The 24,550-nt window shown below is 45.9% G+C and overlaps 2 protein-coding genes across 7 annotated transcripts; one reads left to right on the forward strand and one right to left on the reverse strand.

The window, feature by feature from the left end:
- Positions 1 to 1,761: 1,761 nt before the first annotated feature.
- Positions 1,762 to 16,665, reverse strand: CA4 (carbonic anhydrase 4). Its single transcript, XM_010402324.3, has 8 exons — positions 16,450 to 16,665; positions 7,683 to 7,736; positions 7,133 to 7,303; positions 5,111 to 5,268; positions 4,893 to 4,985; positions 4,545 to 4,608; positions 4,272 to 4,435; positions 1,762 to 3,358 (listed from the first exon to the last, which is right to left on the reverse strand). Exons 1-8 carry the CDS (start codon positions 16,505 to 16,507, stop codon positions 3,173 to 3,175), a joined length of 948 nt encoding a protein of 315 aa, XP_010400626.1. The 5' UTR covers positions 16,508 to 16,665; the 3' UTR covers positions 1,762 to 3,172.
- LOC104690993 (lysophosphatidic acid receptor 1-like) lies at positions 15,517 to 24,290 on the forward strand. 6 transcript variants are annotated; one of them, XM_019287447.2, is made up of 4 exons: positions 15,517 to 15,565; positions 17,261 to 17,724; positions 19,338 to 21,586; positions 22,160 to 24,290. In XM_019287447.2, exon 4 carries the CDS (start codon positions 22,516 to 22,518, stop codon positions 23,482 to 23,484), a length of 969 nt encoding a protein of 322 aa, XP_019142992.2. In that variant the 5' UTR covers positions 15,517 to 15,565; positions 17,261 to 17,724; positions 19,338 to 21,586; positions 22,160 to 22,515; the 3' UTR covers positions 23,485 to 24,290. The 6 variants fall into 6 exon arrangements, with proteins under 6 accessions (XP_019142992.2, XP_019142994.2, XP_019142997.2 ...); XM_019287449.2 differs by lacking the exon at positions 15,517 to 15,565 and having other exon boundaries at positions 17,167 to 17,724; positions 19,338 to 19,578; positions 21,459 to 21,586; XM_019287452.2 differs by lacking the exon at positions 15,517 to 15,565 and having other exon boundaries at positions 17,167 to 17,724; positions 19,338 to 19,475; positions 21,459 to 21,586.
- The last annotated feature ends 260 nt before the right edge of the window (positions 24,291 to 24,550 follow it).

A 24,550-nucleotide genomic window follows, 5' to 3' on the forward strand; every position in this document is an offset into this window, starting at 1 on the left:
TGGATTTGCCGTGTGACATCTTTTTAACAGGGAGGGTGCTGACAAGTGCTGTTTTCCCCATGGAATCCACATCTGATGGGCAAGGAAGGAAAGGACAAAGGAAAAAGCTTTATCCTTCTCTCCCAGCAGTCACAGAAAACTAATTTTGTCCAGATAAGTTCATTTTGAGCTGGTGTTTTGTCACAGGAGGAGCTGACTGTAAGTGGAGCTGCCAAATTTGTCAGAATTCTTCGTGGGTAATGTAAATACATTTCTTGTGAGTAACGGTTTGGTTTCCTTGTCTCTTGGTGCTTCCTGAGAAAAATGTCTTGCTGAAAACATATTGTATTAGGAATTTTTTTGTGCCTGCCCCTGCTGTCACCCCTTGCTCCCCTGATGACTGGGAAGGAGCAGTGCCTTCACCTCTCACACCTCCGGAGGCTGCTCTCAAACCAAGGTGCAGCCCAAATCTGGGAAAGGAGTGGTTTTGGATGGGTTGTACAAACCCCTGTTTGTTTTACTTGTTTTAACCCCAACTGTAGTTGCCAGTGCTGTTTGATTTTCCCTGGGACTGCAGCTTTCAGCCCCACAGTCATCAACTCTGGCTCCGACATATGTGAAACGGATCAGTGCCGTTCTGTGCTAACTCTTCTGGACATGGGAAAATAATGTTCTTGCTGGATCCTTCCAAATGCTCCTGTTCCTCCCCCCACCCTTTCCTGTATCATGCCTTGGCTATTTGTCCTTCAGGAGTGACTGTCATTTCCTGGTGTCTTCACAATAAAAGAATTTCATGCCAAACGTAGCCGAGACAAAATTCCTGAAAGTCAGCACCTTAAGTTACCTGTGGAACAGCAAATTGCTTTTCCATAGCCATCCTCACAAAGCAAATCAGATGTCCCACTTGAAGCCTTCTTGGTTTTCCTGCTTTTTCCAGGGAATAGCTTTTGCTGGGGTTTGGTTTTTTTATTCCCTGTGTTAATCCTGGTCTTGTCCTTGGCTTGTCCTGCCCCAGAGCAGAGCGTGGGTGCAAAGATGACCTCTGCCTGTGGGAGAGGACAGAGAGAACTCAATCCCTGTCAGAGGTGCAGATGGAGCATTTCCCTTCTCCTTATTGCCACAACACCAAGCCACTCAGTAAAAACACTGATCCTTGCCCAGTGAGATTTTATTCACACTGGGGTTGGTGCTGAAGAGCTCTTAGAGAGGACTCACCCTCTTTCCAGCAGGTTTTGTTCTTCCTTTTAGTTCTGTTTTACTCTATTTCACAGTAAATAAGATGCTCCCACGTTGTAATTAAGGGCTGTGCCCTGTGATTTATCATTTATCATTGGCAGTAAATGACAGCTGAGCTAGATCCTCCAGATTTTATTCCAGCCTTTAGAGAGCTGCCTGTGAAATGAGAATTGAGGAAGTAATCTGAAGGGAGACGGATGGTGGCTCTTGCAAAGGGCATTTCTCAGGTATCCTGAGGAGTTCCCTGTCTGGGGAGCTGGGTGGGGTTGGGCACCAGCCCTGCACACCTGGGCAAGGTGCCAGACTCCAGGAATCTGCTGTGCAGAGAACACCTTGAGGGTGTGAAATAGAGCCCCAGAACTCTGCTGACAGTAGAAACATCCCAAGGTGCTGCAAATCCATGCCCCCTGTCCCAGAAATGCAAGCCCAGCCCTAAACCCAACCCTAAATATTGTGAAGAAAACGGGGAAAAAGTCACATTTCTCTTCTGACAGAGTTTGTGGATTCCCCTTCAGCAAGGACAAAAGAAATAAAAACTCAGAACAATTGAAATATAGGTCTGTTGTTCACCTTTAATATTTCATTTCTGTTTGCTCCTCCAAAGATTTTCAATTACATAAAAATACAGTTAAAGTATTAATCTTTCATTTAAACTTGAATACATTCATTTACTTTCCCATGTTGGGGGGTTTTTAAAGCTTTTATGATTGATTAATATGAAAATAATTTCCCCCCACTTTGGTGAGCTGTGGTTGCTCTCACTGCCAGGATTTTCCTGAAAATATATAAAGTCATCTCTGCAAACATTGCCCTTAAAGAAAAAAAAAAAAAATACAAGTCTGCTAATATGAAATCCTATTTCAGTTTGGCCAAAATCTAAAATCCTAAAAGAAGCTGTAACATGTTATATGGCACTAGCCAAAGAGAAATGTTACATCCCCCTTCAGAGAGAAAACTGGAATAAGATAAGGAAACCCCATTTCCCAAGGTATTTTCTATAAGTCACTGGGTAAGATCTGAAGGAATTGGTGCAAATCACAATCTTCTTGGAAAAAACTATGAATCTTGACCTTATGTGAATATTGCAGGTATGCTACTATAAAAAATTCTATATATAAAAGAAATATATATATATGTATATATAAGAAAGAGCCATTTCTTGAACTGTCCTATTTTATTAGGCAAATAAGAACTATAAAGGATCCTCAGAGTCTCCTGCTTCAAAAGCAGCCCTCCAAAGAGAGGGAATTTCCACAGATGTGCCTCTGGTAGGTGGGGATGAGCCTCCCTGTTGCTTCCCAGCACATCACATTGGCCATGGCATCTCAGAGAAGGATGAATAAATAACAGAGGAACCTGATAGCCCCAGTCAGATCAGGTGAAAGGAACCCAGTGTCCCTATCTGAAATGAGCTGAGATATTCTGAAGGAAGGAGGAGGGATTGAAGTGTTGGGTGAGTGCCCTTCCCTAGAAGGGATGAGGCAGATGCTGCTCAGCTGTGTGTGAGCATTTCATCTTTGCTCTGTGTTGTACCTTCAGGTAGGACAATGTGGGATTATAGGAATTGCTCCACATTTCCCTGTCAGATCTGCAGTGTTGAATGTAAACATGCTCCAAACCAACCCTTCACAGGCACTTAAGAGCAGATTCCTCCCGAAGGTTCTCTGTGCAGCTCCTTCCAGTGCTGGGTTAAAACTACAGGATAATCCAGCCTAAGGCTTTCTCTAAGTGTTTTGGCTTTTAAAACTGAATTTTTCATTGCTTTATCTCACAGTTCCTTTGAGTTCTGATGGTTTGGGTTTCACCAGAGCAGCACAGAAGTCCTTGGTTAATGTCTGGAGGAGGACAAGGTTATTCTGTGTTGGGACACAATTCATGAGAGGCTGAGACAAAGAACTGAGAACAGCAAAAATAACATCAAATGAAGGACCAGGATGCTGAACGAGGTGAGAAAGGCTCAGTGGGCCAGAGAGCTCAGGCTGCAGAGCAGAGGCAGCAGCAGCAGCAGCTTTGCCGTAGGCAGGGGGATGCTGGCACTGGACCAGAGCACCTTGCGGTCCTGCAGGGGCTGCGCCGGCCGGAAATTCTCCATCATGGGAGTGGAGTTCTTCCCATCAAAGTGCAGTGCTGAGAACTGGGACAGCTGCAAAACAGAACAGGTTGTTAAATCTTTATGCCAGAGGACTCTGGCAGTTGTTGTGCTGCAAACCTGCGGTGCCTGGCTCTGTTTTTGAACCCGAGGGTTTAATGGGTGCATTAAACCTTGCAGGAAGTGCCGTGGCAGAGGCTGCTGGAGAGGTCACCAACTGATGGCTCCTTCAGCCTTGGAAATCACGGGCACTTCCTTTCTGTGGGAGCCAAATGCTTTGTGCAGCTCCAGGGCTGGTTCCCCAGAGCCCCTGACGCACGCGGCCCCGGGCCCATCCCCACGTCACGGTGACACGAGGCAGGAGCACCACGAATTCTGTCCTTGTTCAGATTCCTGGCTGCACTGAGTGACACTGGGCTGTGCTGGGGGCACTGCGAGCACACTGAGAGCACACTCTGAGTAAGGAACTGAAATACAAGCGCTGGCTCTGGGCCAGGCTGTGCAATCTCTGCACAATCTGTGTTTTCCAAGCACTCATAATTCCGTCTCCTCTTCCTGCCTGCAGGTCAAAAATGAGCTGCTTAACGCTGATGTTAATGGGCTCAAGTTTTGGATTTGGAATTATTCTGTTCTGCTGTCCTGACAACAGGAGAAAAGCCGTGGAACTTGGGAGTGAGCAGGTGGCAGCAGTGGAAGTGCTGCTGACGAAGCGCTGAGCTTGGGCGCTGACCTGGGGGGTGTTCTTGGCTTTCTCCTCACGCCGTCATTTCCCCTTCCTGCCCCTTTCCTGCCATTTTCTGAGGGATGATTTAATGGGGTAGATCAGCTGGCACCGGGGAGCACGTTTAGGCTGATGCCAAGAGAGTGTGTGTGGGGAACAAGGCAGCTGAGATGTCACACTGAGGGCAGGCGGCTGAGGGACGCAGCGGCGTCAGCAGAACCTCCAGGCTGTCCCTCTGCCACTCACCTGGGGCAGGCTGAGCTCAACTGGCTTCTCAAATATCGTCCAGATGACGCCCTCGTAGCAGTCAGGGGTGGTAAGGGACCCCTCATACCGATAGTACCTCCCAAGGTCTTCCTCAGGTGGGAGAAGAGAACTCAGTGGCAAAGGATCTATCTGTGCTGATTGCCCTGGAAAAACCACGGGGGAAGATCCCTTGTAATGCTTGTGGCTGCAGGTTTGGCTCACATTTGTCTTCACCCCGCACAGCTTGTGAAATCCCTGACACGAGGGTCTTACCTTTGTATTTAATATTCTCTAGTTCACTTAACAGAGTTGCATAGTTTTTATTTTCTTCGTCAGCCTGAAAGGGAAATATGTTGATTCCACATCGTGTATTTCTCTACAAGTGGTTGCTTTTAATTAGTGGTGAATAAAACAGAAAAGGGCCACAAGAAAAAATAACAGCAAGCAGGATGTAGGAAAGGGTAGAGGAACTCAGTGCTGGCAGAATGCCTGCAGAAGATAGGGAGGCTTAATTCTTGGGCTACTGTACCTGACATAAACATAAAATATTGACATAAACAATCCCTCAGCCAAACTGCTGGCTGGGACTTGAGAGGGGCAATTGAAAATTTCACTGCCTACCTTTACAAAGAAGGCCAACACAGCCAAACCATCTGGAGTTTTCTTGGCTTCTGTCACATCTGAAACATCTTCTCTTATGTGGACGATGTGAAGCTGGAACACAACAGCCACGGGCAATTATTTCCACCCTCAGACTTCCCTAGGGGAACTAGCCAATAGGATCTCAAAATTCCAGAGTTCTGGAGTGAAATCCATGACCCACACGCAGTCTCACCTACCTCCATGGGGTATTTCTCTCCATCTATGCTGTGCTCTGAGCCAGGGATGCTTTGTGGCTCACCTGGGACTCCCCAGTGCAAATGGAATTCTACTGCCTTGTATTTTCTCCCCAGACCTCCTCCTCCGACTTTAGGGGATGTGTTTAGTGTCACTTTAACTGGGGGGGGAAAAAAATCCATGAATTGTTTTAAAGGAGAAGATCAGATCCTACATTAACAGTATGTGAGAGCAGAGATGTTCTTGAGATTCAAATTTATCTTCAAGTTCTCGCTTGGCTTTTCAGACTGAGTGTTCCAGAAATTCTGCTCTGCAGAAACCAAACTCTTACAAAATCATAGCTGAGATTAATTTGAGATGAATTATAACCATTATGACCTGTGGAGTCTGAGCTTCTTACACCTCTCAGAAGACCCAATATTCCTTCATTTCTTTCTAAGAAAACCCCCTTTATCAAAGTAAATTTGATCCCAGTTTATTTGGGTTTTAACCATCCTTTTAATCTCCTGTTATCTGCACTGTGACATTTCCTTTGGTCAGGGTTTAAAGATTTTCTGTTTTAATTTTGAGCAGTGCTGTGATTTAAGCCTAAATCATACACATCTGAGATATATTTTAAAATTTTACTTTGTAAGACTTCCACGTTAAGCACAGCACTTTTCTTTGCATAGGAAAATTCTGGATTGCAGCCCCAGAGATTTCATTTCTGTTCTGAATTCCGAATTAACTTGGAGAGTGCATGAGTCATTTAGTTCCTTTGCTTTTTAATCTGTAAATGGATGAGTCAGATGTCTTTGTGAGCTTTGTTTATTTAGCTTAAGACCTTTGAGACAGCGACCTTTGCTATGTGCCCATCATGGAAGATAATGAGGGTCTAATCTCACCTGCAGCCTCTAATTGCAGCTGTAATTTAAGCAATAACCTTCTCGTTTAGCACAGGAATTGGTTACCCTCAGAAAGAAGAGATTTTAAAAGCCCAGATTAAACCCCTAATCCTTATGCATGGCTGGGGAAGATGAGAATTATGAGCTATCCTTATAAATATTAATTTTGGTGTAAGAGGGACTGTAATTGGACATCCTGGAGTATCACCCTGTAATGGGAAAGTCATTAATCCATATATGAGTGAAAAGTCAAAACATTCCTTTTTCTTGTGGTCTGCCACAATAGCAATGTTTTAAATTAGAATCTCTGGCTATTAAAATCTCCCCAGGTGCCTTCCTACCTTTCCCTTTGAAATCAGGAAATATTTGCCACTTGCTACTTTCTGCTTTAAGGACCTGGCAGTTAAAATAACCCATCCAGGATTTTAAGAACACCGACAGGTAACTTTAAAAAAAAAAAAAAAAAACAGAGCACAGATTTATTTTTAAAGTTGAAGTAATTGAACATAATTTTGTTGGAGCAGCATCCTCAGCATTGTGAAGGAAGGTGGAGGAAGTGGAGCAGTTCTGAATTACTGTTCATTGATTCACTGTTTACTGATTCACTAAGTAGCTGATCAATGTTAGATAATTTCCGTGTGCAGAGAAAACAGAGCTAAATCTGAGAAGAATATAGTTCATTATTTAAAGAGCTAATAAGGCACAGCACTGTGAATGACTTTCCCACACGACACTTTTCACCAGCGGAGTTCTTTGTGCAGAGGCAAGAGGTGGAAAGGAGAAGCCCAGAAACGAAGGAGTTTCAGCAGAAAATGATAAAACTCCGCCCAAATTGTTGTTCTGGACCCCTCTGCCCACCTGCCCCCAGTCCTGGACTTTGTTTGGGTTGGGGTGTCCAGCTCTGTTTCTGCACAGAACCAGTTCCTGCTGAGATGCTCAAGGGCCTTGTCCACAACCCCAAAACTTGATAATTCCCACAAACTTCCCAGACACCTTTGGCTCCAGAGGTGTTCTGGGAGTTCCACTTCCGAAACAGAGGGGTGGGACCTCATCTGTGCTTCCCTGCTGTCCTCCAGGGACGTGGAAGGAGCGAGGGAAGGCCCAACCCAATCCCACAAGAGCAGCTTGGGCAGTACTTGCCTGTGTGGCCATTATTTTCCACGTCCCACTTGGCAGACCCCTTCACATCATACCCTTCAAAAGTCAGGGGCTTGAGGCTCTTGTCATAAACCACATTTCGGGTGACAATGTTCACAGGGGACTGTTTGCTGCCTTTGCAGGCCCTGTTTATCTGATGCCATTGAAGAGGATCTGTTTAGGGATGAAGAAAATTTATTTGGTTTTTTTTCCCTGTAGACAGCAAATCCTTGAGAAAGCCAAACCACCCAACCAAACTGGGAAATTGGAGACATCACTCTAACTTCTGGGGTTACTTTTACATTTGTATATTTACATTTTTACATTTATTTGTACATTTCTACATTATCCTTACTGACACAAAATGAGGAATTACCACAGACACTGATATCTTCAAAATACCCTCTTTAGCACTGACATGGTCACAAATAATGTGACTATGGTGAACTAAAGGCTGAGTTGTGTGATTTTTTTGCATTATTTCTCTCAAGAGCCCCTTTGCAAAGCAGAAGAATCACCAGTGTGATTGGAAAAGTAAATTTCTTGGCAGTACCTTCACACTGTGGCAGCTCACACTTCTGGGACCGATAGCACCAGTGGCCTCCCACTAAAAAAAATTAAATAAAAACATCAGGTGAATGAAAATCTGAACAGATTGTGCCCCCAAAGTGCAGCAGGGAAATGGATTGGCAGCTCTGCCCTCTCTAGATCTCCTCCTGGTCTCTCATAAATCATTTTATATCTGTTAATATCCCCCCAAAACCAGTGCTAGCAGGAATCTTTAGGACTCTGGATCATCAGAATTCTGGATGGGTTGCAGTCCTAAAGAGTTTGATTTTCAAACCTTGGCTTCCTCAACTTCTGGAGGCAGTAAGTTCCACATTTGAATATACACAGTGTTAAAGTAAATTTCCTTTTATCAGCTCTGCACTTGCCAGCCTTTCACAGACTTGTAAATTCACTTATGCAAGAGGACTTATCTCACCCCGTTCCAGGAACTCCTTTAAAGGTTACTTGGTGAGGAATTCTGAGAAATGAAGGATCTCACTTCCTGCACGCCCTGGAGGATCTTTGGTCTAACTCAGCCAGGACCCATCCCACATGGATGGATGCAAAATTCTGCAGCAGAACATCTGCATTTCGCTTTTTCATAGTCAAAAGAAATACAAAATTCAGAGGACAAGGGCTGATTTAACTTTATGTGTTGATCTAGTTAGGAAAGTAGGGGCTGTTTTGTTTATCCCAAGCTGTTTCAGTGGCTCTTTATTTATTCTAAACTTTAAATTGACTTTGACAGGAATAGTTCTCTCTGGCTATTTAATCCCTAACAATTCAAACCCTCTCATAATAATGATTAATACCACACCTTCTGTTTGCTTGGGATTAGTAAATTATAGACATTTTAATAAATGGCTAATCAATTTTAAGGACAACTATGGAGGAGCCCTGTCACTTGACTGGTAATTACCTTAATTAGTAATTTGTAACACACCTGCTGGGAGGCTCAGAATGCCTTTTAACACTTTTATCTTGATATCAGTGGCATAACAATAGATCCATCTATTAAGGATTTAGAAGTTATAGAGAATTGGAATAAAACCTGAGCAGCTGTGGCACAGAGGGAGACCTGGTGGCAATAAGCAACCTTAAAAAATGAGTTTTGCTTTTTCTTTCACAAAAACGAAACTTCTGCTGAAAACTACAAGCAATGTTGCCTCACTTTGTAGTTTAGCAAGACTCGGAAGAAAAGCAAACTTTGCTTTTTTTGTGTGGTAAGAACTGCAGGGATTTCTCTGTTGTCGTTCCATTAATATTTCCTTAATTATCCAAAAAATGGCTTTGACAAGGTTTTATTCTTTTGGCAGACACACAAAACTTCACTTCCCAGCCCTTATTGTTGCATTTTTCTCTCCAGGACAGTGGCCTGGGCTCCAGCAGCTCCGAGCTTTTCCTCATCCCCACCGGGCAACAGCAAAGTTCCAAGCCCAGGATGTCACCAAGTGCCTTAATCAATATTCTAATCAATAAATGCCTGGAGAATTCCAGGTGAGCTGTTTTCCACACAGCCTGGGCATGCTCCACGTGTGCTTTTTGCATGGATGAAAGACTCCAGGAGTGTTTTTGGCAGCTGCTCAGGGGTCAGCGTGAACTTTGACAACCCCAGCACCCCGGGATTGGGAGTTTCTTGGCAGTTTACACACGAACAAACCTTCAGGAGGAAAAAACTGGAATAACCCAGCAGGAATAACCTGGAAGGATTTGCTCCCAAAGTCTTTGGGATGGAAAGCAGAGGGGGAAGCTGGCAGGTGAGAGCTCCAGGCTGGGCTATTCCAGGAGCTTTCACCGGGGTTGTGCAATGGAGTGGGAGCGTGGCCCGGACATCAAAGCACTTCTGCAATGCAAATCCAATTTTCCAGGTGATCTGAGCCACAATTGGGAGCGAGGGCAGCAGGTTCCTGGGGTTCAAGGCTGTGGAGCTTTTAAACCACAAAAATCAAACAGAGCCACAGCAGACCTCGAGGGAAAGGGAATCATCCCCAGATTGTGCTGTTGGTGGACCTGAATCAGTGTCTGTGTGCCAGAGAGGGAATGGGAATGGGTTATGGAGCCTTTCAGTGGCAAATCCATGTCCCACCCTTGTCAAACAAAGAAATCACTGACTTTTTACTGCCTGAACAGGTGTCTGGCAAGTTCTCTCAAATGAACTTGTGGGTTTCAATCACATCTCAGTAAACTGAGACATGAACATACAAAATCTGTCAGCCTGGGCATCCTGATGATGGGGAGAAAAAGTTTAATAAAATAAAATTGAATTTAAAAAATCCAGCCCTCAGTGAGGCTACAGCTGCCTCACATCCAGCACTCAGGAGTGTTTAATAATTAGTATCTGATTTTTGCAGCTTTCCACCAAATTCCTGATGTCTCTGAACAAGGCAAGAACTGTGTTTTCCATCGAGTCATTATCACACTTGTGGTTGGATGGTATCACTGAAGTAGAACAGCACATAAATTCAGCATTTCATAAGGAAAAGGTCCTTGAAGTTTTTAAAGAAAGTGTTAATTAAACATTACAGAATGCCTGAGCAAACAGTGCATTCATGTTTATTGTGAATTAGGGGGTTTTTTTGATTGGCAGCCATGGAACATTGGGGATCAGGATCTTTTGTGTGGGTAGTGCTCAGGAGGAACCACACAAGTCCCTGAAGAGGAAAATTTGCATTTGGATTTTATCTGAGTTGGATGTGACGCTTCCCTCCCTATAGGAACCTTGGATTACAATGGCTCTTTCTTCCCCTGAGCTTTGGGGCTTTCTTTCCGAAGCAAGAAGGGAAGATCTCCGTGGGTTTAGGCATGATTATGCCCTCAGGCATGTTGTCCAGGCCACTTTTAATTGTCTGAACGGCTCCTGCCACTTCCCTTAGAAGACTTTTCCACAGTCTATTAGTCCACACTGTCAGGAAATGTTTCCTATTTAATTGCTTACATTTTCCACTTCCTTATCTGCATCCCATCACTTCTAGAAATATCACTGAACCGCCCTAAACAATTCTTTTCTTTCCCTGGTGTTTACAACATCCAAATAATTCCCTCTTAATATGTAATTCCTGTCCTGGCTTCATCCATCTTTTGTCCCGTCTCTTGACAACCTTCTCTCTCTTCACCTTCCCACCACCCCCACTTCAAAATCTCCCTCTGAATCCTCTTTTTTACAAGGTCTGGGGACCCCTCAGATCCCATCCTCACTGCTCTTTCAATCAAACCTCAGCTCCCACATTCTTTTTCCTGTTGTTTATTTTATTGCTGGAAAAATGCAGCAGAAAGTGGGGCTTTCTCTGTTTTAGGGGTGGGTGGTTTTTTTGGTTTGTTTTTGTAGCTGAGGTGCTGGAATCGCTGCTGTGATATAGAGATAGAGATTGAGATATGCACACCTGGATCGCTCTATTATCAATTAAATCTTGCCCTTACATTTTGTTATGGATCCTTGATTTAAGTGGTCCCGTACCATCCCCACATTGACTTTATTTGGTTTAATTTAGAGTAGGGCTGGACTGGGCTGGCTCTTCCTCCACAGAGGTCAGAACAGTTCAATTTAGGGAGTCTCTCTTGGCACGTGAGCAGTCCCACTTATCTCTGCCTCTTCCTCCTCGAATTTACAACTGGTTTCCTGAGCAAAGCCGCTTCTTGCCACGGGGGTGGCCGAAAAAACAATACAATTACGTATTGTTTTCATTTTATTGTAAACGATTTCAATTGTTTTCGCTATCAAGCCTCGTTTGGAAGCTCGAGGCTACAAAAATAAAACATCCCTGCAGTTGAGAACTCCCTCTCCTGTCCACTGACCCGGGACAGGACGGTGCTGCTGGCTGGGGGCCAGGCTGGGAGCAGCCCTGCCAAGGTGCTATTGTGTGATCTAGGAAAAGACCCTTCAGCTCTTTGGATCATGCTCAGATTGTCTGAATTCCGTAAAAGTTCCGAAATCTTCTTTCTCCTACTCGTGCCCTGCTTGGAGCTGCTGGGAGCCCGGAGTGCTCGGGGTGCTGAGGGACAGGGGTGGCAGGCTGGCAGAAAATGCCCTTTTAACCTGTTCGTGTGCACTAAAGAGTCACTAAAACAGGGGCTAAACAGCCTCTGTTTGTCCCTCTGATAAAGTGGCTCGGGTTTATTCATTTTATATGTTGCCAGCTGTTTTTATTGAATGTATTGAGCCGCTGGGAGCGTGAGTGACCTTTATGCCACCAGCAGCCTGCGACAGCAGGAATATCCTGTGTTGCTTTTTAATTCAAATCCCTTCTCTCTTTCAGCTGAGCCCTTTGTTTGTCCCTTTAGCCTCTTGACACCCTTTCAGCCACATCCTGCCTGACCATTCCCTGTTTTCCCGGTGCTCCCAGGGCTGGATTCCCAGAGCCCGGGGTGCCCTCAGTGCCAGAGTTCTCACTGCCCGGTTGTCCTCGGTTCTCAAATCCATCCTCAAAACCTGCTGTCACCTTTGCAGCCTTTTCCACGAAAATGGCAAAAGCTGGGTTTGCATGTGGTTTATTTTTAGGTCTGGCTTGTCTTGGGCTCACCCTATTTTTAGCTGGCTTTGTGGCTTTTTTTTCTGTTTTTAGTACAAAAGACAAAGCAAGTTAAAAGCAATTGTTATCTAAGCCTGTCTTTCAAATTAATGAGATTGCTGAGCACAAACTGAGCATATAGACATGAGACTATTTATACATTCCTGAGCATTACACATCCTCAGGAAGCCCCAGTCAGCCCCTTTGACAGACAAAATCAGTTCCAAGAGCTCACGTCGAGATTTGTGTGTCTCCACAAGTGTTCATGGCCATTTGTTGCTCTTCACTTTCAACCTGGAATTTTATTTTTCCCTGTGATACACATCTTCATGCACATCTGCTGCAGGATATGATGGAGAGTGAGCCCTGAAAATCAGCTTTATTGTGGTGGTGAAGCCTTGCAAGCATCTGATGCGAGCAGTGTATATAATTTGCACATGCACACATAAATCACATGCTCAATGAGGTCTTTGGAGCACTTACAAACTACAGGAAAAATCCAAAGAGGCTCGAGGATTCTGGATGTGCCCTATTAACATCTGCAAAGGACTTCCTTTGTGTCAGAGGGTGAGGGGAAGGTTTTTAGCTGTGACCTGTGATACTCTGCTGTGGATACATGCCCTCAGAAATGTCCTGTATCAAAGACAGAAGCTTTCACAAAAAATGAGTATCCAGGGCTAAGGTGATTTCCTTCTGTGAGGGGTTTTGCCCTGCTTTGTCTAATAAAATGCAATTCAGAATTCTTTCTTTTAAAGTGTTTTTAAAATTGAATTCAAACAAATCACTTGGTGGCTTTGCTGGCCTTTTGCAGTCTTTTACGCCGAGCTTTTGATGGCTGATCCTGTGGCTAAAAATATGTCAAAAAATCTAATAACAGGCCATTGGATATATTCTGGAACACAACAAAGCATCTCCTGCAATGCCACAAGCAGGGAAAAGAGCCTGCACAGACAGATCCTGGACTCTGCAGCTCTTCTAGGAGACCTAAAAGCTTGTGCTGGCTTTTTGGACAGCTGAGAGAAAGTGCCAATGGCTTTTCTGCTTCCAGCCTTCATCATCTCAGTGGAAGAGCCAGGAGAATCCGTGGCTCCCGTTTTCTGCAGTACCACAGGGCACAGCTGGAGCAGATAAGGGATATCCCAACCCTCAGCTGATATTTTGCTGTGGGAGAAGGGAGAGCGGAGCAGTGTCACTTGTCACCTGCTGTGTGCGGCTTCTGCCACGCTCCTGTCCTGCCCTGGAGCTGAGGAGCAGCAGCAGAGAGCCCTGGGATGCTGGAGGAGGAGGAGGTGATGCAGCACACTGAGGATTGATGGCTGTGGTGTCCTCCTGCCAGCCAGGCTGAGCCTGAGGAGTTCTGGGAATGGGATCGGGGTCTCTCTGTCCCTGCGCCTTGTGTGCCACCAGAATCAGGGAGCAGAGGGCTCTTGGAGCTGGGATAGCCTGGGAAGGATCAGCTGAACAAAGCCCTGTGTGCTCAGGAACCTTGGTGTCTATGCAGGCATTGCTCCCTCGGGGAAACCAGGGATAAAACAGAGCAGGATTCATCCTCATGCCTGGGGAAGGGGCAGCTTGGATTCAGACCTGATGGAAACACCAGAGGTGGCCCTGAACTCCTCACATGGGTAATTCCATAATGCCTATGGCTCACTGCCTTTTCTCTGTGTTCCAGGTCTTACATTGCATTGATTATCCTTCTTTTTTAATCAGCTGAAAATGCAACTTTTCATCCCAGAGTGTGTCCAAGTGCAGCAGCATCCCAACTTTGCCAGCCCGAAAATGGATTTGGAGCCCAGCCATAAATCTGTGCTCAGATTAGAACACACCATTAGAACTGGAAAGGGAAGAAGTCACAGCATCTTTTTTTTTTAAAGCTGCTGATGGAGCTCTCAGGGTTTTTTTGTACCTGAATGGCCCTGAGGAATCCTCAGGATGAGAATTGGTGCTGACGTCAATGTCCGCATGGTTATGGAAATTTAATGGTTGTGAAGGGTAAAAGCATGTGAGCAGAAATATAGAAAATTAGGGGAATCTAATCTCATCTAAATTAGAGGAATGTCCTATCAGGCATCAATCTTTTGGAGCACCAGAGCATGGACTGTGGGAGATTTGTCTCCTCATGGCTGAGTCCTGCTCTGTGATAAAGCAAAAGGTTAAAACGTGCTGGGGTTCATTCCATTCCCACTGAAGAAAATTTTCAGTAACACCTGGAGCTTGCTGTAACCCCACCCCAGAGCTGCTGGAGGGAGGGAGGGAGGGATGGATGGATGGATGGATGGATGGATGGATGGATATCCCTGCTGTCTGAATGGCACAGTAATAAACCCTCACTCTCACAAGGTTTGGACTATTCCTGTTGGAAATTGCAGACGTTTTGTCTCTCTTTTCCCCCAAAACAACTCCAGAGGGTCCCTGAGCTCTCAAAGGAACCAGAGAAGAAACCTGAGGTGCATCAGTTCAGCTGTAAATGGAACTTGCTGCGATCTGGATGAGCCAGAGGATGAGGGGCTGGACAGAGGTTGAGGGTGATGGTTTGATCTCTGGGCAGATGGCTGCACTAGGTGCCTCAGTTTCCCTCTCCCACCACAGGGATAATGACCCTTCCTTCCTTAGAAAGCCCTCTAAGGACTGTTAATCCTAATTTTAAACCACAGGTGCTTTGCTGTTAAGACAAGGCTGGCAGCGATTTAAAAGATTAGCAATCAGTCACTTGACTGTTTCAGTGTGGTGAGTTATGAACTGCCCAGGTGGAGGTGGGTTAAATGAGCTGATCAGTGCAGAGCACCCAGGCTGGTTCTGAGAAGTGGCAAGACAGGGAAGAAATGCTTATTTAAAAAAAAAAAAAAAAAAGGAGTACAACAAGAAAGCATTTCTTTCAGCTGATTCTCAAAAGTGACATTTCTTGAAATGCGTAGCCTTTAAGTTAATAAAATGTATCCTGCGGAGCTTCTGCCTGAGGAAAGGTTTGGTGGAGAGAGCAAGTTTCTCGTGTGTTAATGACTGCATAATTTGGTCCTTGCTCAGGCAAATATGTGGAAATAATCAGGGTGGGTGGAAGACAAAAAGTGCCCTCAAAATACCATATATGCATTCCCTGTATTACTTCCTTCTGATAAAGAGATGCACCCTCATTAATGACACTAATCTAATAACGACACAAAGGTTTTCTAGAGAGTCTTTCGGGTTTCCCCAGTAATGGGGCAGCAAATTTAGCAAAGTGTCAAGAGCCAGGAATCAATAGCAGGCAAACACGAGTCCCAGACTTTGGAAAAGCAAAGGCTCTTGGCCTTCCTGTTTACCTGCCCCACGTGTGGGCAGCCCCTGCACAGAGAACACCCCCGAACCGGGGACTGAAGGAGAGGGAAGGGACTGGAACTGCCAGGTAAGAATCTGGAAAAGCCAAGCTGCTGAGGGATGGAGAATTAATTAAGAGCAGAGAAATGAACCCAGAGCACCTCTGAACCTTGATCTGCTTTTAAACCATCTCCCTTGAACAGATCTCAGCGCAGCGCTTCCCCCTGATAATGCTGGATCCCTCTTTCCCTTGCTGCACTCTGCTCTATTTTAGTGCAAACAATGAACCCCTCGGCACTTTTAAGAGCTGCAGTGTTTAATTTCGAGGCTCTGTGCTGGCATTTGCATAGGAGAGGGGATTTATTCAGTGTTGCAGCGTTGCTGACTGAATAGAAGGAGGGGAAAAATACCTTCTGCATTTTTCAATCCTAATTATAGATCGTTATTTAATTGAGCCATCCTAAGTGCACAGTGTACTTATAGTGCCCAGGGAGCAAAAATAGATGGGGCTGCTGGGCTGATGCAGCAAAGACATATTGTTCTTTCTCCCTCAGCAGAATTTCATCTTGGATCACACACAGCAAAGCAAAGGGAGTAGAAAATTCAAACAAGCGATTTCTTTCAAGTTTAAAGGAGTTTAAAAGATAAAGAAATTGTGTTTTGGTATTTTAAATGCACGTACATAATAACGTAGCGAGATCAAGTCAAAGCTCATTGATTTTTCTTGGAGGAGGAAGGCAGATAGAATCTCTAAAGGTGAAAAGAAACCCCCAAAGCACTCATTCATTCATGAGAAAAGCCTATCCTTGATAATTTACCACAAATAATAAAAGGCAGAGAAATAAATACATCATCCTTCATTTACCATAGAGAAGAATCAGAGAGCCTTCACTGTATGTCCTGATAGCCAGAAAGAAATCAGAAATGAGAGTAACCTTAACACGGGGTTAGAGAGAGCAGGGAAGGACTTACCTACTGCCTCTGTCTTGAGAATGTGCAGGGAGAGCAGAGCAAGGAGCAGCAATTCCATTCTCTATTTTAAATAGGCTCAGTGTTGAAACCAGAATTGATTAGACTCCTCAGGATGTGATCATATTTCTGCTCTCAGTTTTATACTGGAGTAAGTAGTCCAGGACAGACCTGAAAGCCATAGCAGGAAGGTGAACTCCTCCCCTTTGTAATTTCTCCAGATTTGCCCTGCTCCTGATTTGCCTGAATTTATTCATTCTCCAAAGTGAATGGCAAAAGGAGTGAGGCTTTCTGGCACTGAGCAAGGAGCCTTTGGTGAATAACTGAGGCTTTGCAACCTGCACAGGTTTGGCAGCCTAGGAGTAAAATGTGATGTTTTTATTTACTGGAGTTTTTCTCCTGGCAGCCCCATGACATTCAATTAATACGTGTGTTAAAGTTAATGTTTCCTTTAAAAAAACCCCAGTGAAACAAATAAAACCCCAAGTCCCCCTCATTTCTGCCTCGCAGTTCTCCAAACAGGATTGGAGTTGATTTGTGGGACTGGAAAATGGGAATTCCATGTGCAGCAACAGGAAATGTTTATTAGGTGACATACAACACCTTACGTACGTAATTAAGTAATGATAAATTTTTTTAATAATCCTTTTTCTTAACTTTCTGCTTCTGCTGCTGTAGTATGATATATATACAATTTTTTTTTTTGTCCCCTTTGTTTTCCTATCTAAATTTTTTAATTTCACACTCGGAATTAAACATGATTATGGGCCAACTCAGACCTTATGTTCAACAAAGTGACACAGCTTTATCATAGACACAGGATCATCTCTGGGACTTCTGGGGGTGGATTTTGATCCTGCTGAGGAAAGCAAATGAGGCAGCGAAACAACTTCCCCAAATGTCCATGGGGTACAACCCCAAAGCTGGGCTGGGTGGAAGAGGAGCAGGAAGCCCGTGAGGGATGGACAGAGTGATGCGAGGTTACCGCAGCTGATCTGAGCGTGCCGAGTCATCCAGCACAGGCTGAGTTCGATAAAAAGGAGCCCAGAAAACTCTCCCTGCCTTGCCCCGGCCCTGCTGCAGTCACAGAGGGGTCGCAGGGGCTCAGGGTGTGACAGTGACACCCGCCCAGCCGACTCGCAGCAGCTCCTCTATTCACACAAACGCGGCTGTAAACAACATCCCAGCAATGAAGAGCTGCCGCCGAGTGTTTTTCCATCCTGCGCTCGGCCGCTCCGCGCTGCACAGACGCCGATCTGCCTCGCACATGGGGATGAGGTAAATAATGACTGCAGGGGGGGAACAATGAGGGAATTCGTGGCATTTTGTCACTTCCGAGCGCGGAGGTCTCTGCGGAGCCAGGTGAATGCTGAGCACGTAGAGCAGCAGGGCGGTGCCAGGCGCTGGCAGCCTCCAAGGGCATCCAAGAGACAATTCCCTCTCCCTTGGGATGGGATGGTCCTCACTGGGGAGCTGAACCAACACCTCTGTCTTTTTTTTTTTTTTCTTGGTTTTTTTTTTTTCTGTTTTATTTCTGTGTAGTCCTCTGCTCAGGATTGGAAAGATGAAGGTTAGAAGTTTTGGTCTTGAAAATCAAGACCAAATCTTGATTTGTTTCTTTTTTTTTCTCTTTCTCCTTGTTTCTTAGCCTCCCAGCCTGTCATTATCAAAGTGGTAATAAACTGCACTGCAATCACGTTAATCAAGACTTTGTTTGTGCTTGAAAGTGAAGACATACTCAGAGAAAGGCATTCCCTTTCCTTACAAACCCTGTAATCTATATAAGCAGGGCTGGCATCATTTGATCTCCTTATTTTTATTTTTTTCTAAAGAAACTCCCCTGACAGGTGCTTGGTTTTCAGTTCTTGATGGCATCGTTGCACTTCAGGGTAGTTCTGATCCCTTTCAGAACCCAAACTGCCCTGAGGTGCAATGATGCCATCAAGAACTGGGTGCATTTTACATACAGACTTCTGGACACTGAACCCGAAGACATGAGAGGATCTTGGTCAGAGGAGATGACACAAAGCAAAGCAGGGGATGACAGCAGATCGCTGAATTCCAGGCTGGCTTTTCCTGGCAGCTACAGGGTAGGGAAGGACAAGTGGGAATAACAAATCCAGTGAAAACTGCGCCTATTTTGTGGCCTTGAGAGCCACAGCAGCAAAGGCTGAGAGGGTGAGGCTGGCTCGAGTCCAAACCCTGGTCAGAGATGAGCTGAGCCAGGAGGGATTGTCCCTGCAGTGGAAGCACTTCCAAGGGATTTAAAACACAGATGGGTTTTGTGATTAGCAGTGGGTGATTGGGAATCCCACCCTGCAGAGTGAGAAAACACAAGGTGCTCTCCATTTAGTTGTGTGTTGTCATTTTACTCATTAGAGTTCCCACGCCACTGAACAGGAAATCTGGAATTTCAGCGCTCTCGGTGAAGCAGAAACATTAAAGCTTCATCTTCCATGTGCAAACGTGGGCTGGCTCTGATTCTCCCTGAGTCTGCTGTACTGGGAATGTTGTTCCAGCACCAGCACATTCCATGGAACAGCTGGGAGCAGGGATAAGATTTATTCTGCCTTCTTCACACCCAAATGATCAGCGGAGAGGCTTTGTTTGCCACATACCTGGTGTCAGGTGTTTATCCAGGTTTCTCCAGGTTCTGCAAAGGGATCACTCCAAACCTGGGAGGCAAAATTTCCCCCAGGAGAGAGGCTGGGGGGGAGGAGAGAGCTCTCTCTTTTCAAAACAGCTCCAAAAAATCTTGGAAGGAGATCATACATCCAATTTGTGTCTTCCTCTCCAGAAAGGAAGGCTTTAATCTGCATAAATTGAAGCATAAATTGGATAAATAGGCTCCTTATTTGTTACTCCCTTTCCTGACTCTTTCTTCCTTGCAGGCCTCATGATGCCCATTGAGAGGCTGGGCAGATGGGTACTCTGATCCCACAGCTTTGCTGAAGCTCATGGCAGTGAAACTTGGATTCGTGGAATGATTCTGCTGAGCTGCTCACGTTGCTTGACATTTTTTGGCCCAGGTTTGGTGTTTGCAGTGTGGTGACAGTGCAGAGCTGAGTGCAGGGACAACTGGGAGAAAGCAGAGCCATCACATTTCCCAAGTTCTGGCATCAGGAACTGAGTGTGAGTTCAGGGAGGATGTGACAGGGAAGAAAGCAGGGCAAGAGAAATCCCTCATCCTTTGAGAACCTGGATTTTCCTGTGTGTACACGACTTTGCGAGTGACACCACATCACCCCTAGCTCAACCCTTCTCCTCCCTGTGCTGTGGGGTTCCTATTTCCATCACAAGGCTGCTGCTTTTCTCCTGGTTTCAGGCACAGTTCCAGTTTCCCCTGAGCTGTCAGCACAAAGGACACGGGGCTGCTGTGCCTCGCCCCAAGGTGAGGGTGGGAGCTGTCCAAGGGTTACTGTGCAGAGCTGGGGCTCAGCTCCTGGACGAATTCCCTGTTTTGGAACTTATTTTGGCATGTCCCAGCTGGGGCCTCTTGTTCTGAGCCCTTGTGGATCCCACTGGAGGCTGAGAGCTGCAGCTGGGGGCAATTCTGAGGCTGAGAGCTCAGGTGGGTGGACTTGGATTTTCCAGAGCAGCCACTTGAACCGGCACTAAAAATTCAGCCTGAAGCCTCTCGTGCCTCTTTCTCAGTCTCTTCACCATGGTCAGTGGTTATTGTCTTCTCCACAGGCACAATCAACAGACAATTCTACAAAATGAGGCCATTTCTTACACATTCATCAAAACAAGTTGGGCGTTCAGATAAAGAAATGTAAAAACAATCACAGAACTAAAAAAAAAAAAAAAAAAGTTGCAGAAGGTGAAATCAAGATAAATATAAATCAAAGGCTGCCCACAGCAAGGTACAGTCAGTGTTTGAGGTGTCAGCCTGAGATCCTGGAGATTGGATTGAGTTCCCTGGAATTCTGTGTCACCTTAAAGAAACAATGGCATCGTTCTTTCCCCATTTATAGGATGCAGATAACAATTTCCTCCCAAGTGTAGGGTGAGGGTAAATACAGGGAATGCTGCACAGTTCCTGGAATGGGGGAGTAGAAAATGCCCTTGAGTAGAGGTTGTTCCATGAAGAGGCTGGGCTTTAATTTTAAAGTACTTTTCCTCTGGTTTTGGGAGCTGCAGCTGTATCACAGAGGGTTGGAATACACGAATCTGGGGTTTCTGTATATTAAAGCCCACTAAAAAAGCAGCTTCCACACTATTGTGTCCCTTAATCCAGCAACATTATGCTAATTTGTATGCAATTCTATTAGGGAAATCAGATTACAAATCTTTTGTGGAGAGCTATTTATACCACTTGATATTACTTTAATTACATTCTGCTCTCACATCATTTAGTGTTTTGTGCTCAAACACCGAATTTTCAAATTAGAGCAACTTCAAGCAGCGTTTTCAAGAATATCTGGAGCACTTTGGAGCCCAAATTCACAGATAAGTTATTTTTAGCCGCCAGGATATTTTCAAAGCCGTTTTGCTTTGTGGATATTCTGCTCATCCCAGGTGTCCTGTGCCCCCCTGGGCCGTGCTGCCACTTCTGCTGCGAGTGAAGGGATTTGCTGGGCTGGCACAGAGGTGACAGAAATAGTGGGGCCCTTGTTCAGCAGCAACCTCACACCAGAGGTGTGGCTGCCAGGGCTGCACCAGCTGGGATTACAAAGGGTGGTTTATCTGGGACACTGGGAGAGGAGTATTTTGTAGGATGTTCAAACACCCCCAGGCTTGATTGATCGATTCTCAGCCCTTATTTCTATGTGATCATTCCCTTGTGACCATTTGAAACACTTATTGCTTACTTAGTCTTGTACAAAGTATAATCCTCATGGGTAAAAAAGTGTATTAATTAAAGTATTCCTAGTACACAAAACCTGGGCATACTAACTGCACATCAAACCGAATATGCTCTCTCACACTTCAATAGAAAAAAAGCCCTAGAATTCCCCTTTATAAACTCAGAATTATAACCTAATTTTCTTACATTTTTAATTTGGCAGAGCTATCAGAGTTCACAGATTCCCAGTTGCTGCTGCAATGATCAGTGCTGAATGTGGCAGCTCAGCTGAGCTGCTTGGCACGGCCGTGGTAGAAAATTGTGACCAATGAAGATGAATCCCTTGGCAAGGTAACAACAAAATAAGAATTAAATCAGAATAAATAACGTGGCTGTACCTGGATAATTGTCCTGCTCACCTGGACTGCTCAGCTGTTTAAAATCTCCCTGCTCCCACTGTTACCCTGTATTTTACTCCAGCAGTGCCCTCTGCTGAGAGCATGGAATGTGTGTCCCGAGAGCTTTTCCCTCCCCACCAAATCTCGACTATTTTCAGTCTAGTTCTCAAAAATCATTTGCATTTAAAAAGGTGGAGAAAGAAAAGATAAAATTATATTGATGGTTGTTTATTAATGAACAAGCCACATTAAATAAACACAAAACATCCTGTGGCAAAGGCATGGGTGCTGATGTCTGTTGGGTTTTAGCTACGTTCTCTTGCAAGAATTAAGTGGGAAAAGGGCATTTTCTGGGCTGTTGGGGTCCGGGTTGATAACACAGCACTGATGTTTTATTTCATCTCCCTCAGTCACACACTCCCCCCTCCAAACCCACAAAATTCTGCTCCCCCTTTCCTGACTCTCTAATCCTTCATGATCTAATTAATTTGTGAGTTAAAGCCAAATTCACTTCACTCCATTTTAGAATACCACTGAAGGATTTTAAGCTGCAGACGTGGCCACTCCTCTCCCCAGGCCCTGGCCAGGCTTTGCTCTTGTCAAAGGTTGCTTTCAGCAGCTCATCCGAGTGGCAGATGTGTTTTGCAGTTTGGGCTATCCTAGCAACTCAGTGGTGAGCAGCAGAGCCCCGAGCTGGCCACCCAATCTAAAGCATTTAAATCCACACCTGGTTAAAGTTTAATCCCTGTGACGATGATGATGTGGCAGCAGGAGCTGCGTGTCAGGAGTGATTCTGCGCCCGCGGATCGAGGTGGGAGCTCTTAGGGAGTATGGGATGAGCAAAGCCGACCTCGTTAGGGGCTGAAAGGAGGATTTTCCACCATGAATGGATTCCCCAACTGCTCTGCCAACTACACCAAGATTTGGAGTCACTACTTGGTGCTCGCCCTGGGCATCCCGCAGCTGACCATCAACGTCGCCTCCGTCATCTTCAACTGCACCGTCATCTTCATCCGCCTGGCCACCAGGGACCTGCACAAGCCCATCTCCATCCTCTTCTGCAACCTGGCTGTCTCTGACCTCTTCACCAGCTTCTCTGGCTTTTGGATTTCCACGCTGTTCATCACCAACCCCGACATCACCATCTTTGGCTCCAAGGACATGCTGGCTCCCTATGCCCTGTACACAACGTCCATTCTGTCCACCATCTACAACCTGGTGAGCATCGGCATCGAGCGCTACCTGGCCGTGGCTGAGAGCATGAGGACGAGGTTCAGGGTGGCCAGGAACCACTCCATCGCCGTGGTCTTCATCAACTGGGTCCTGGCTTTCTCCCTGGGCTGCCTGCCGCTGATGGGCTGGAACTGTCTGCACGCAGAGAGGAGCATCTCAGTGCTCTACAGCCCTTTCTGCGTCAACTACCTCATCTTCATCGCCGTCCCCAACGTCGTGGTGGCCTTCATCGTCCCTCTGTTCACCTACCTGAGGATTATCATCATCCTGAGGAAGAGGAAGCTGAGGATGCAGGCGTGTGGCCAAGCCACGGGCACCTACAAGTCGGCAGAGACCCAGGTGGCCAGAACCAGCATCTCCATCTGGCTGCTGGCGCTGGTGTCCTACACCCCGCTCTTCATCGGGGTCATCTTCGACGCCACCAACCAGCGGTGCCACATCGACCTCTACCCCGGGGTCTACATCTTCAGGAACTGCACGGCCATGCTGATCACCATCACCTGCCTGGGCAACCCCGTCGTCTACACGCTCCGGCTGCGCACGCTGGGCGCCAAGCTCAGGGCGCTGCGGTGCCTCCCCACCAACCGCGTCCGAGCCTGCACCATCGAGAACATCTAACTGGGGACGGCCCCGCACCAGCACGGGCCACAGACGGGAGCCAAACCCCTGCAGCGCCTTCGGGCGGACTCGGAAAATGCGCGGCCGTGGCCCTTGAAGCCCTTGAGGCCCTTGAGCACCTTGGTTTGGCAGTGAACGTGGGGAATGGTTGGACTCGATGGTCTCAGAGGTCTTTCCCAGCCTTGGCAGCTCCACGGTTCCCTTGCTGGGGTGCAGAAAGCAGCCCAGGCAGTGGTGGGATGGGGGATGAAGCCTGGGGGATCCTCCCTGTGCCTCTGCCAGCGGCGGGTACCCCGCTCTGCCCGGCTGCTCAGGGGAGCTGTTTTCCTGCAGGTAAAAATAACTCCATTAGCGGTGTTCACTCTGTGTGGGAACAGGCTGGGGCCGCGCTCGCTGCGCTCTCCTCCCTCTCGTGTGGGTTGTGGCTCTGAAGAGGGTTAAACAGCTGCAAAATTCCCAGTAATCTGGGGGGAAATGGTGTTTTACTTTCTCGTTTAGTCAGGCAAACTGTGACTCTGACTGCTGGGTGGGTCTCTATGAACAGGGGCACTCAGCACTGTTTCCCTGCTGTAATTTTAATTGCTGGATGAGGTGTTTTTGTGAGATATTTTGGCTACACTTTCATATTTCTGCTTATAGGGGTGCACTCGAGTCCGTGGTGTGTGAAATTTGTACTGTTCTGGGTGAAAACCTTGGCTGGGTTCTTCAGGATCACAACTGCAGTCCAGTTGCCTGTACAAAAAGAAATAAAAATGTCAAGGCCAGATGTTTTCTAAAAGAAAAAGGTCTTAACTCCTCCCTCTCAAAAAAAAAAAAAAAAAAAAAAAAAAAAAGAAAAGAGTTGGTTAGTGAGTATTTATTTAGTAGATATTATTCTGTCAGATCCCAATGGAGATGGATGCTTATTCTTAGTTACACTGGGATATTTCCTAGGAGAATCTAATGTTTAAATTTCTTTAGAAGCCTGGACTGGATAGATGTTGTGACATCAGCTCATGTTTCTGGTTCTGCACTGCTCAGCTGCTGCTCTGTGGTATTTCATCAACGTACAGCAATAAAATTCCAC

Source organism: Corvus cornix, chromosome 19 (genome assembly GCF_000738735.6).
Source record: "Corvus cornix cornix isolate S_Up_H32 chromosome 19, ASM73873v5, whole genome shotgun sequence".
In the NCBI taxonomy this organism is placed as follows: domain Eukaryota; kingdom Metazoa; phylum Chordata; class Aves; order Passeriformes; family Corvidae; genus Corvus; species Corvus cornix.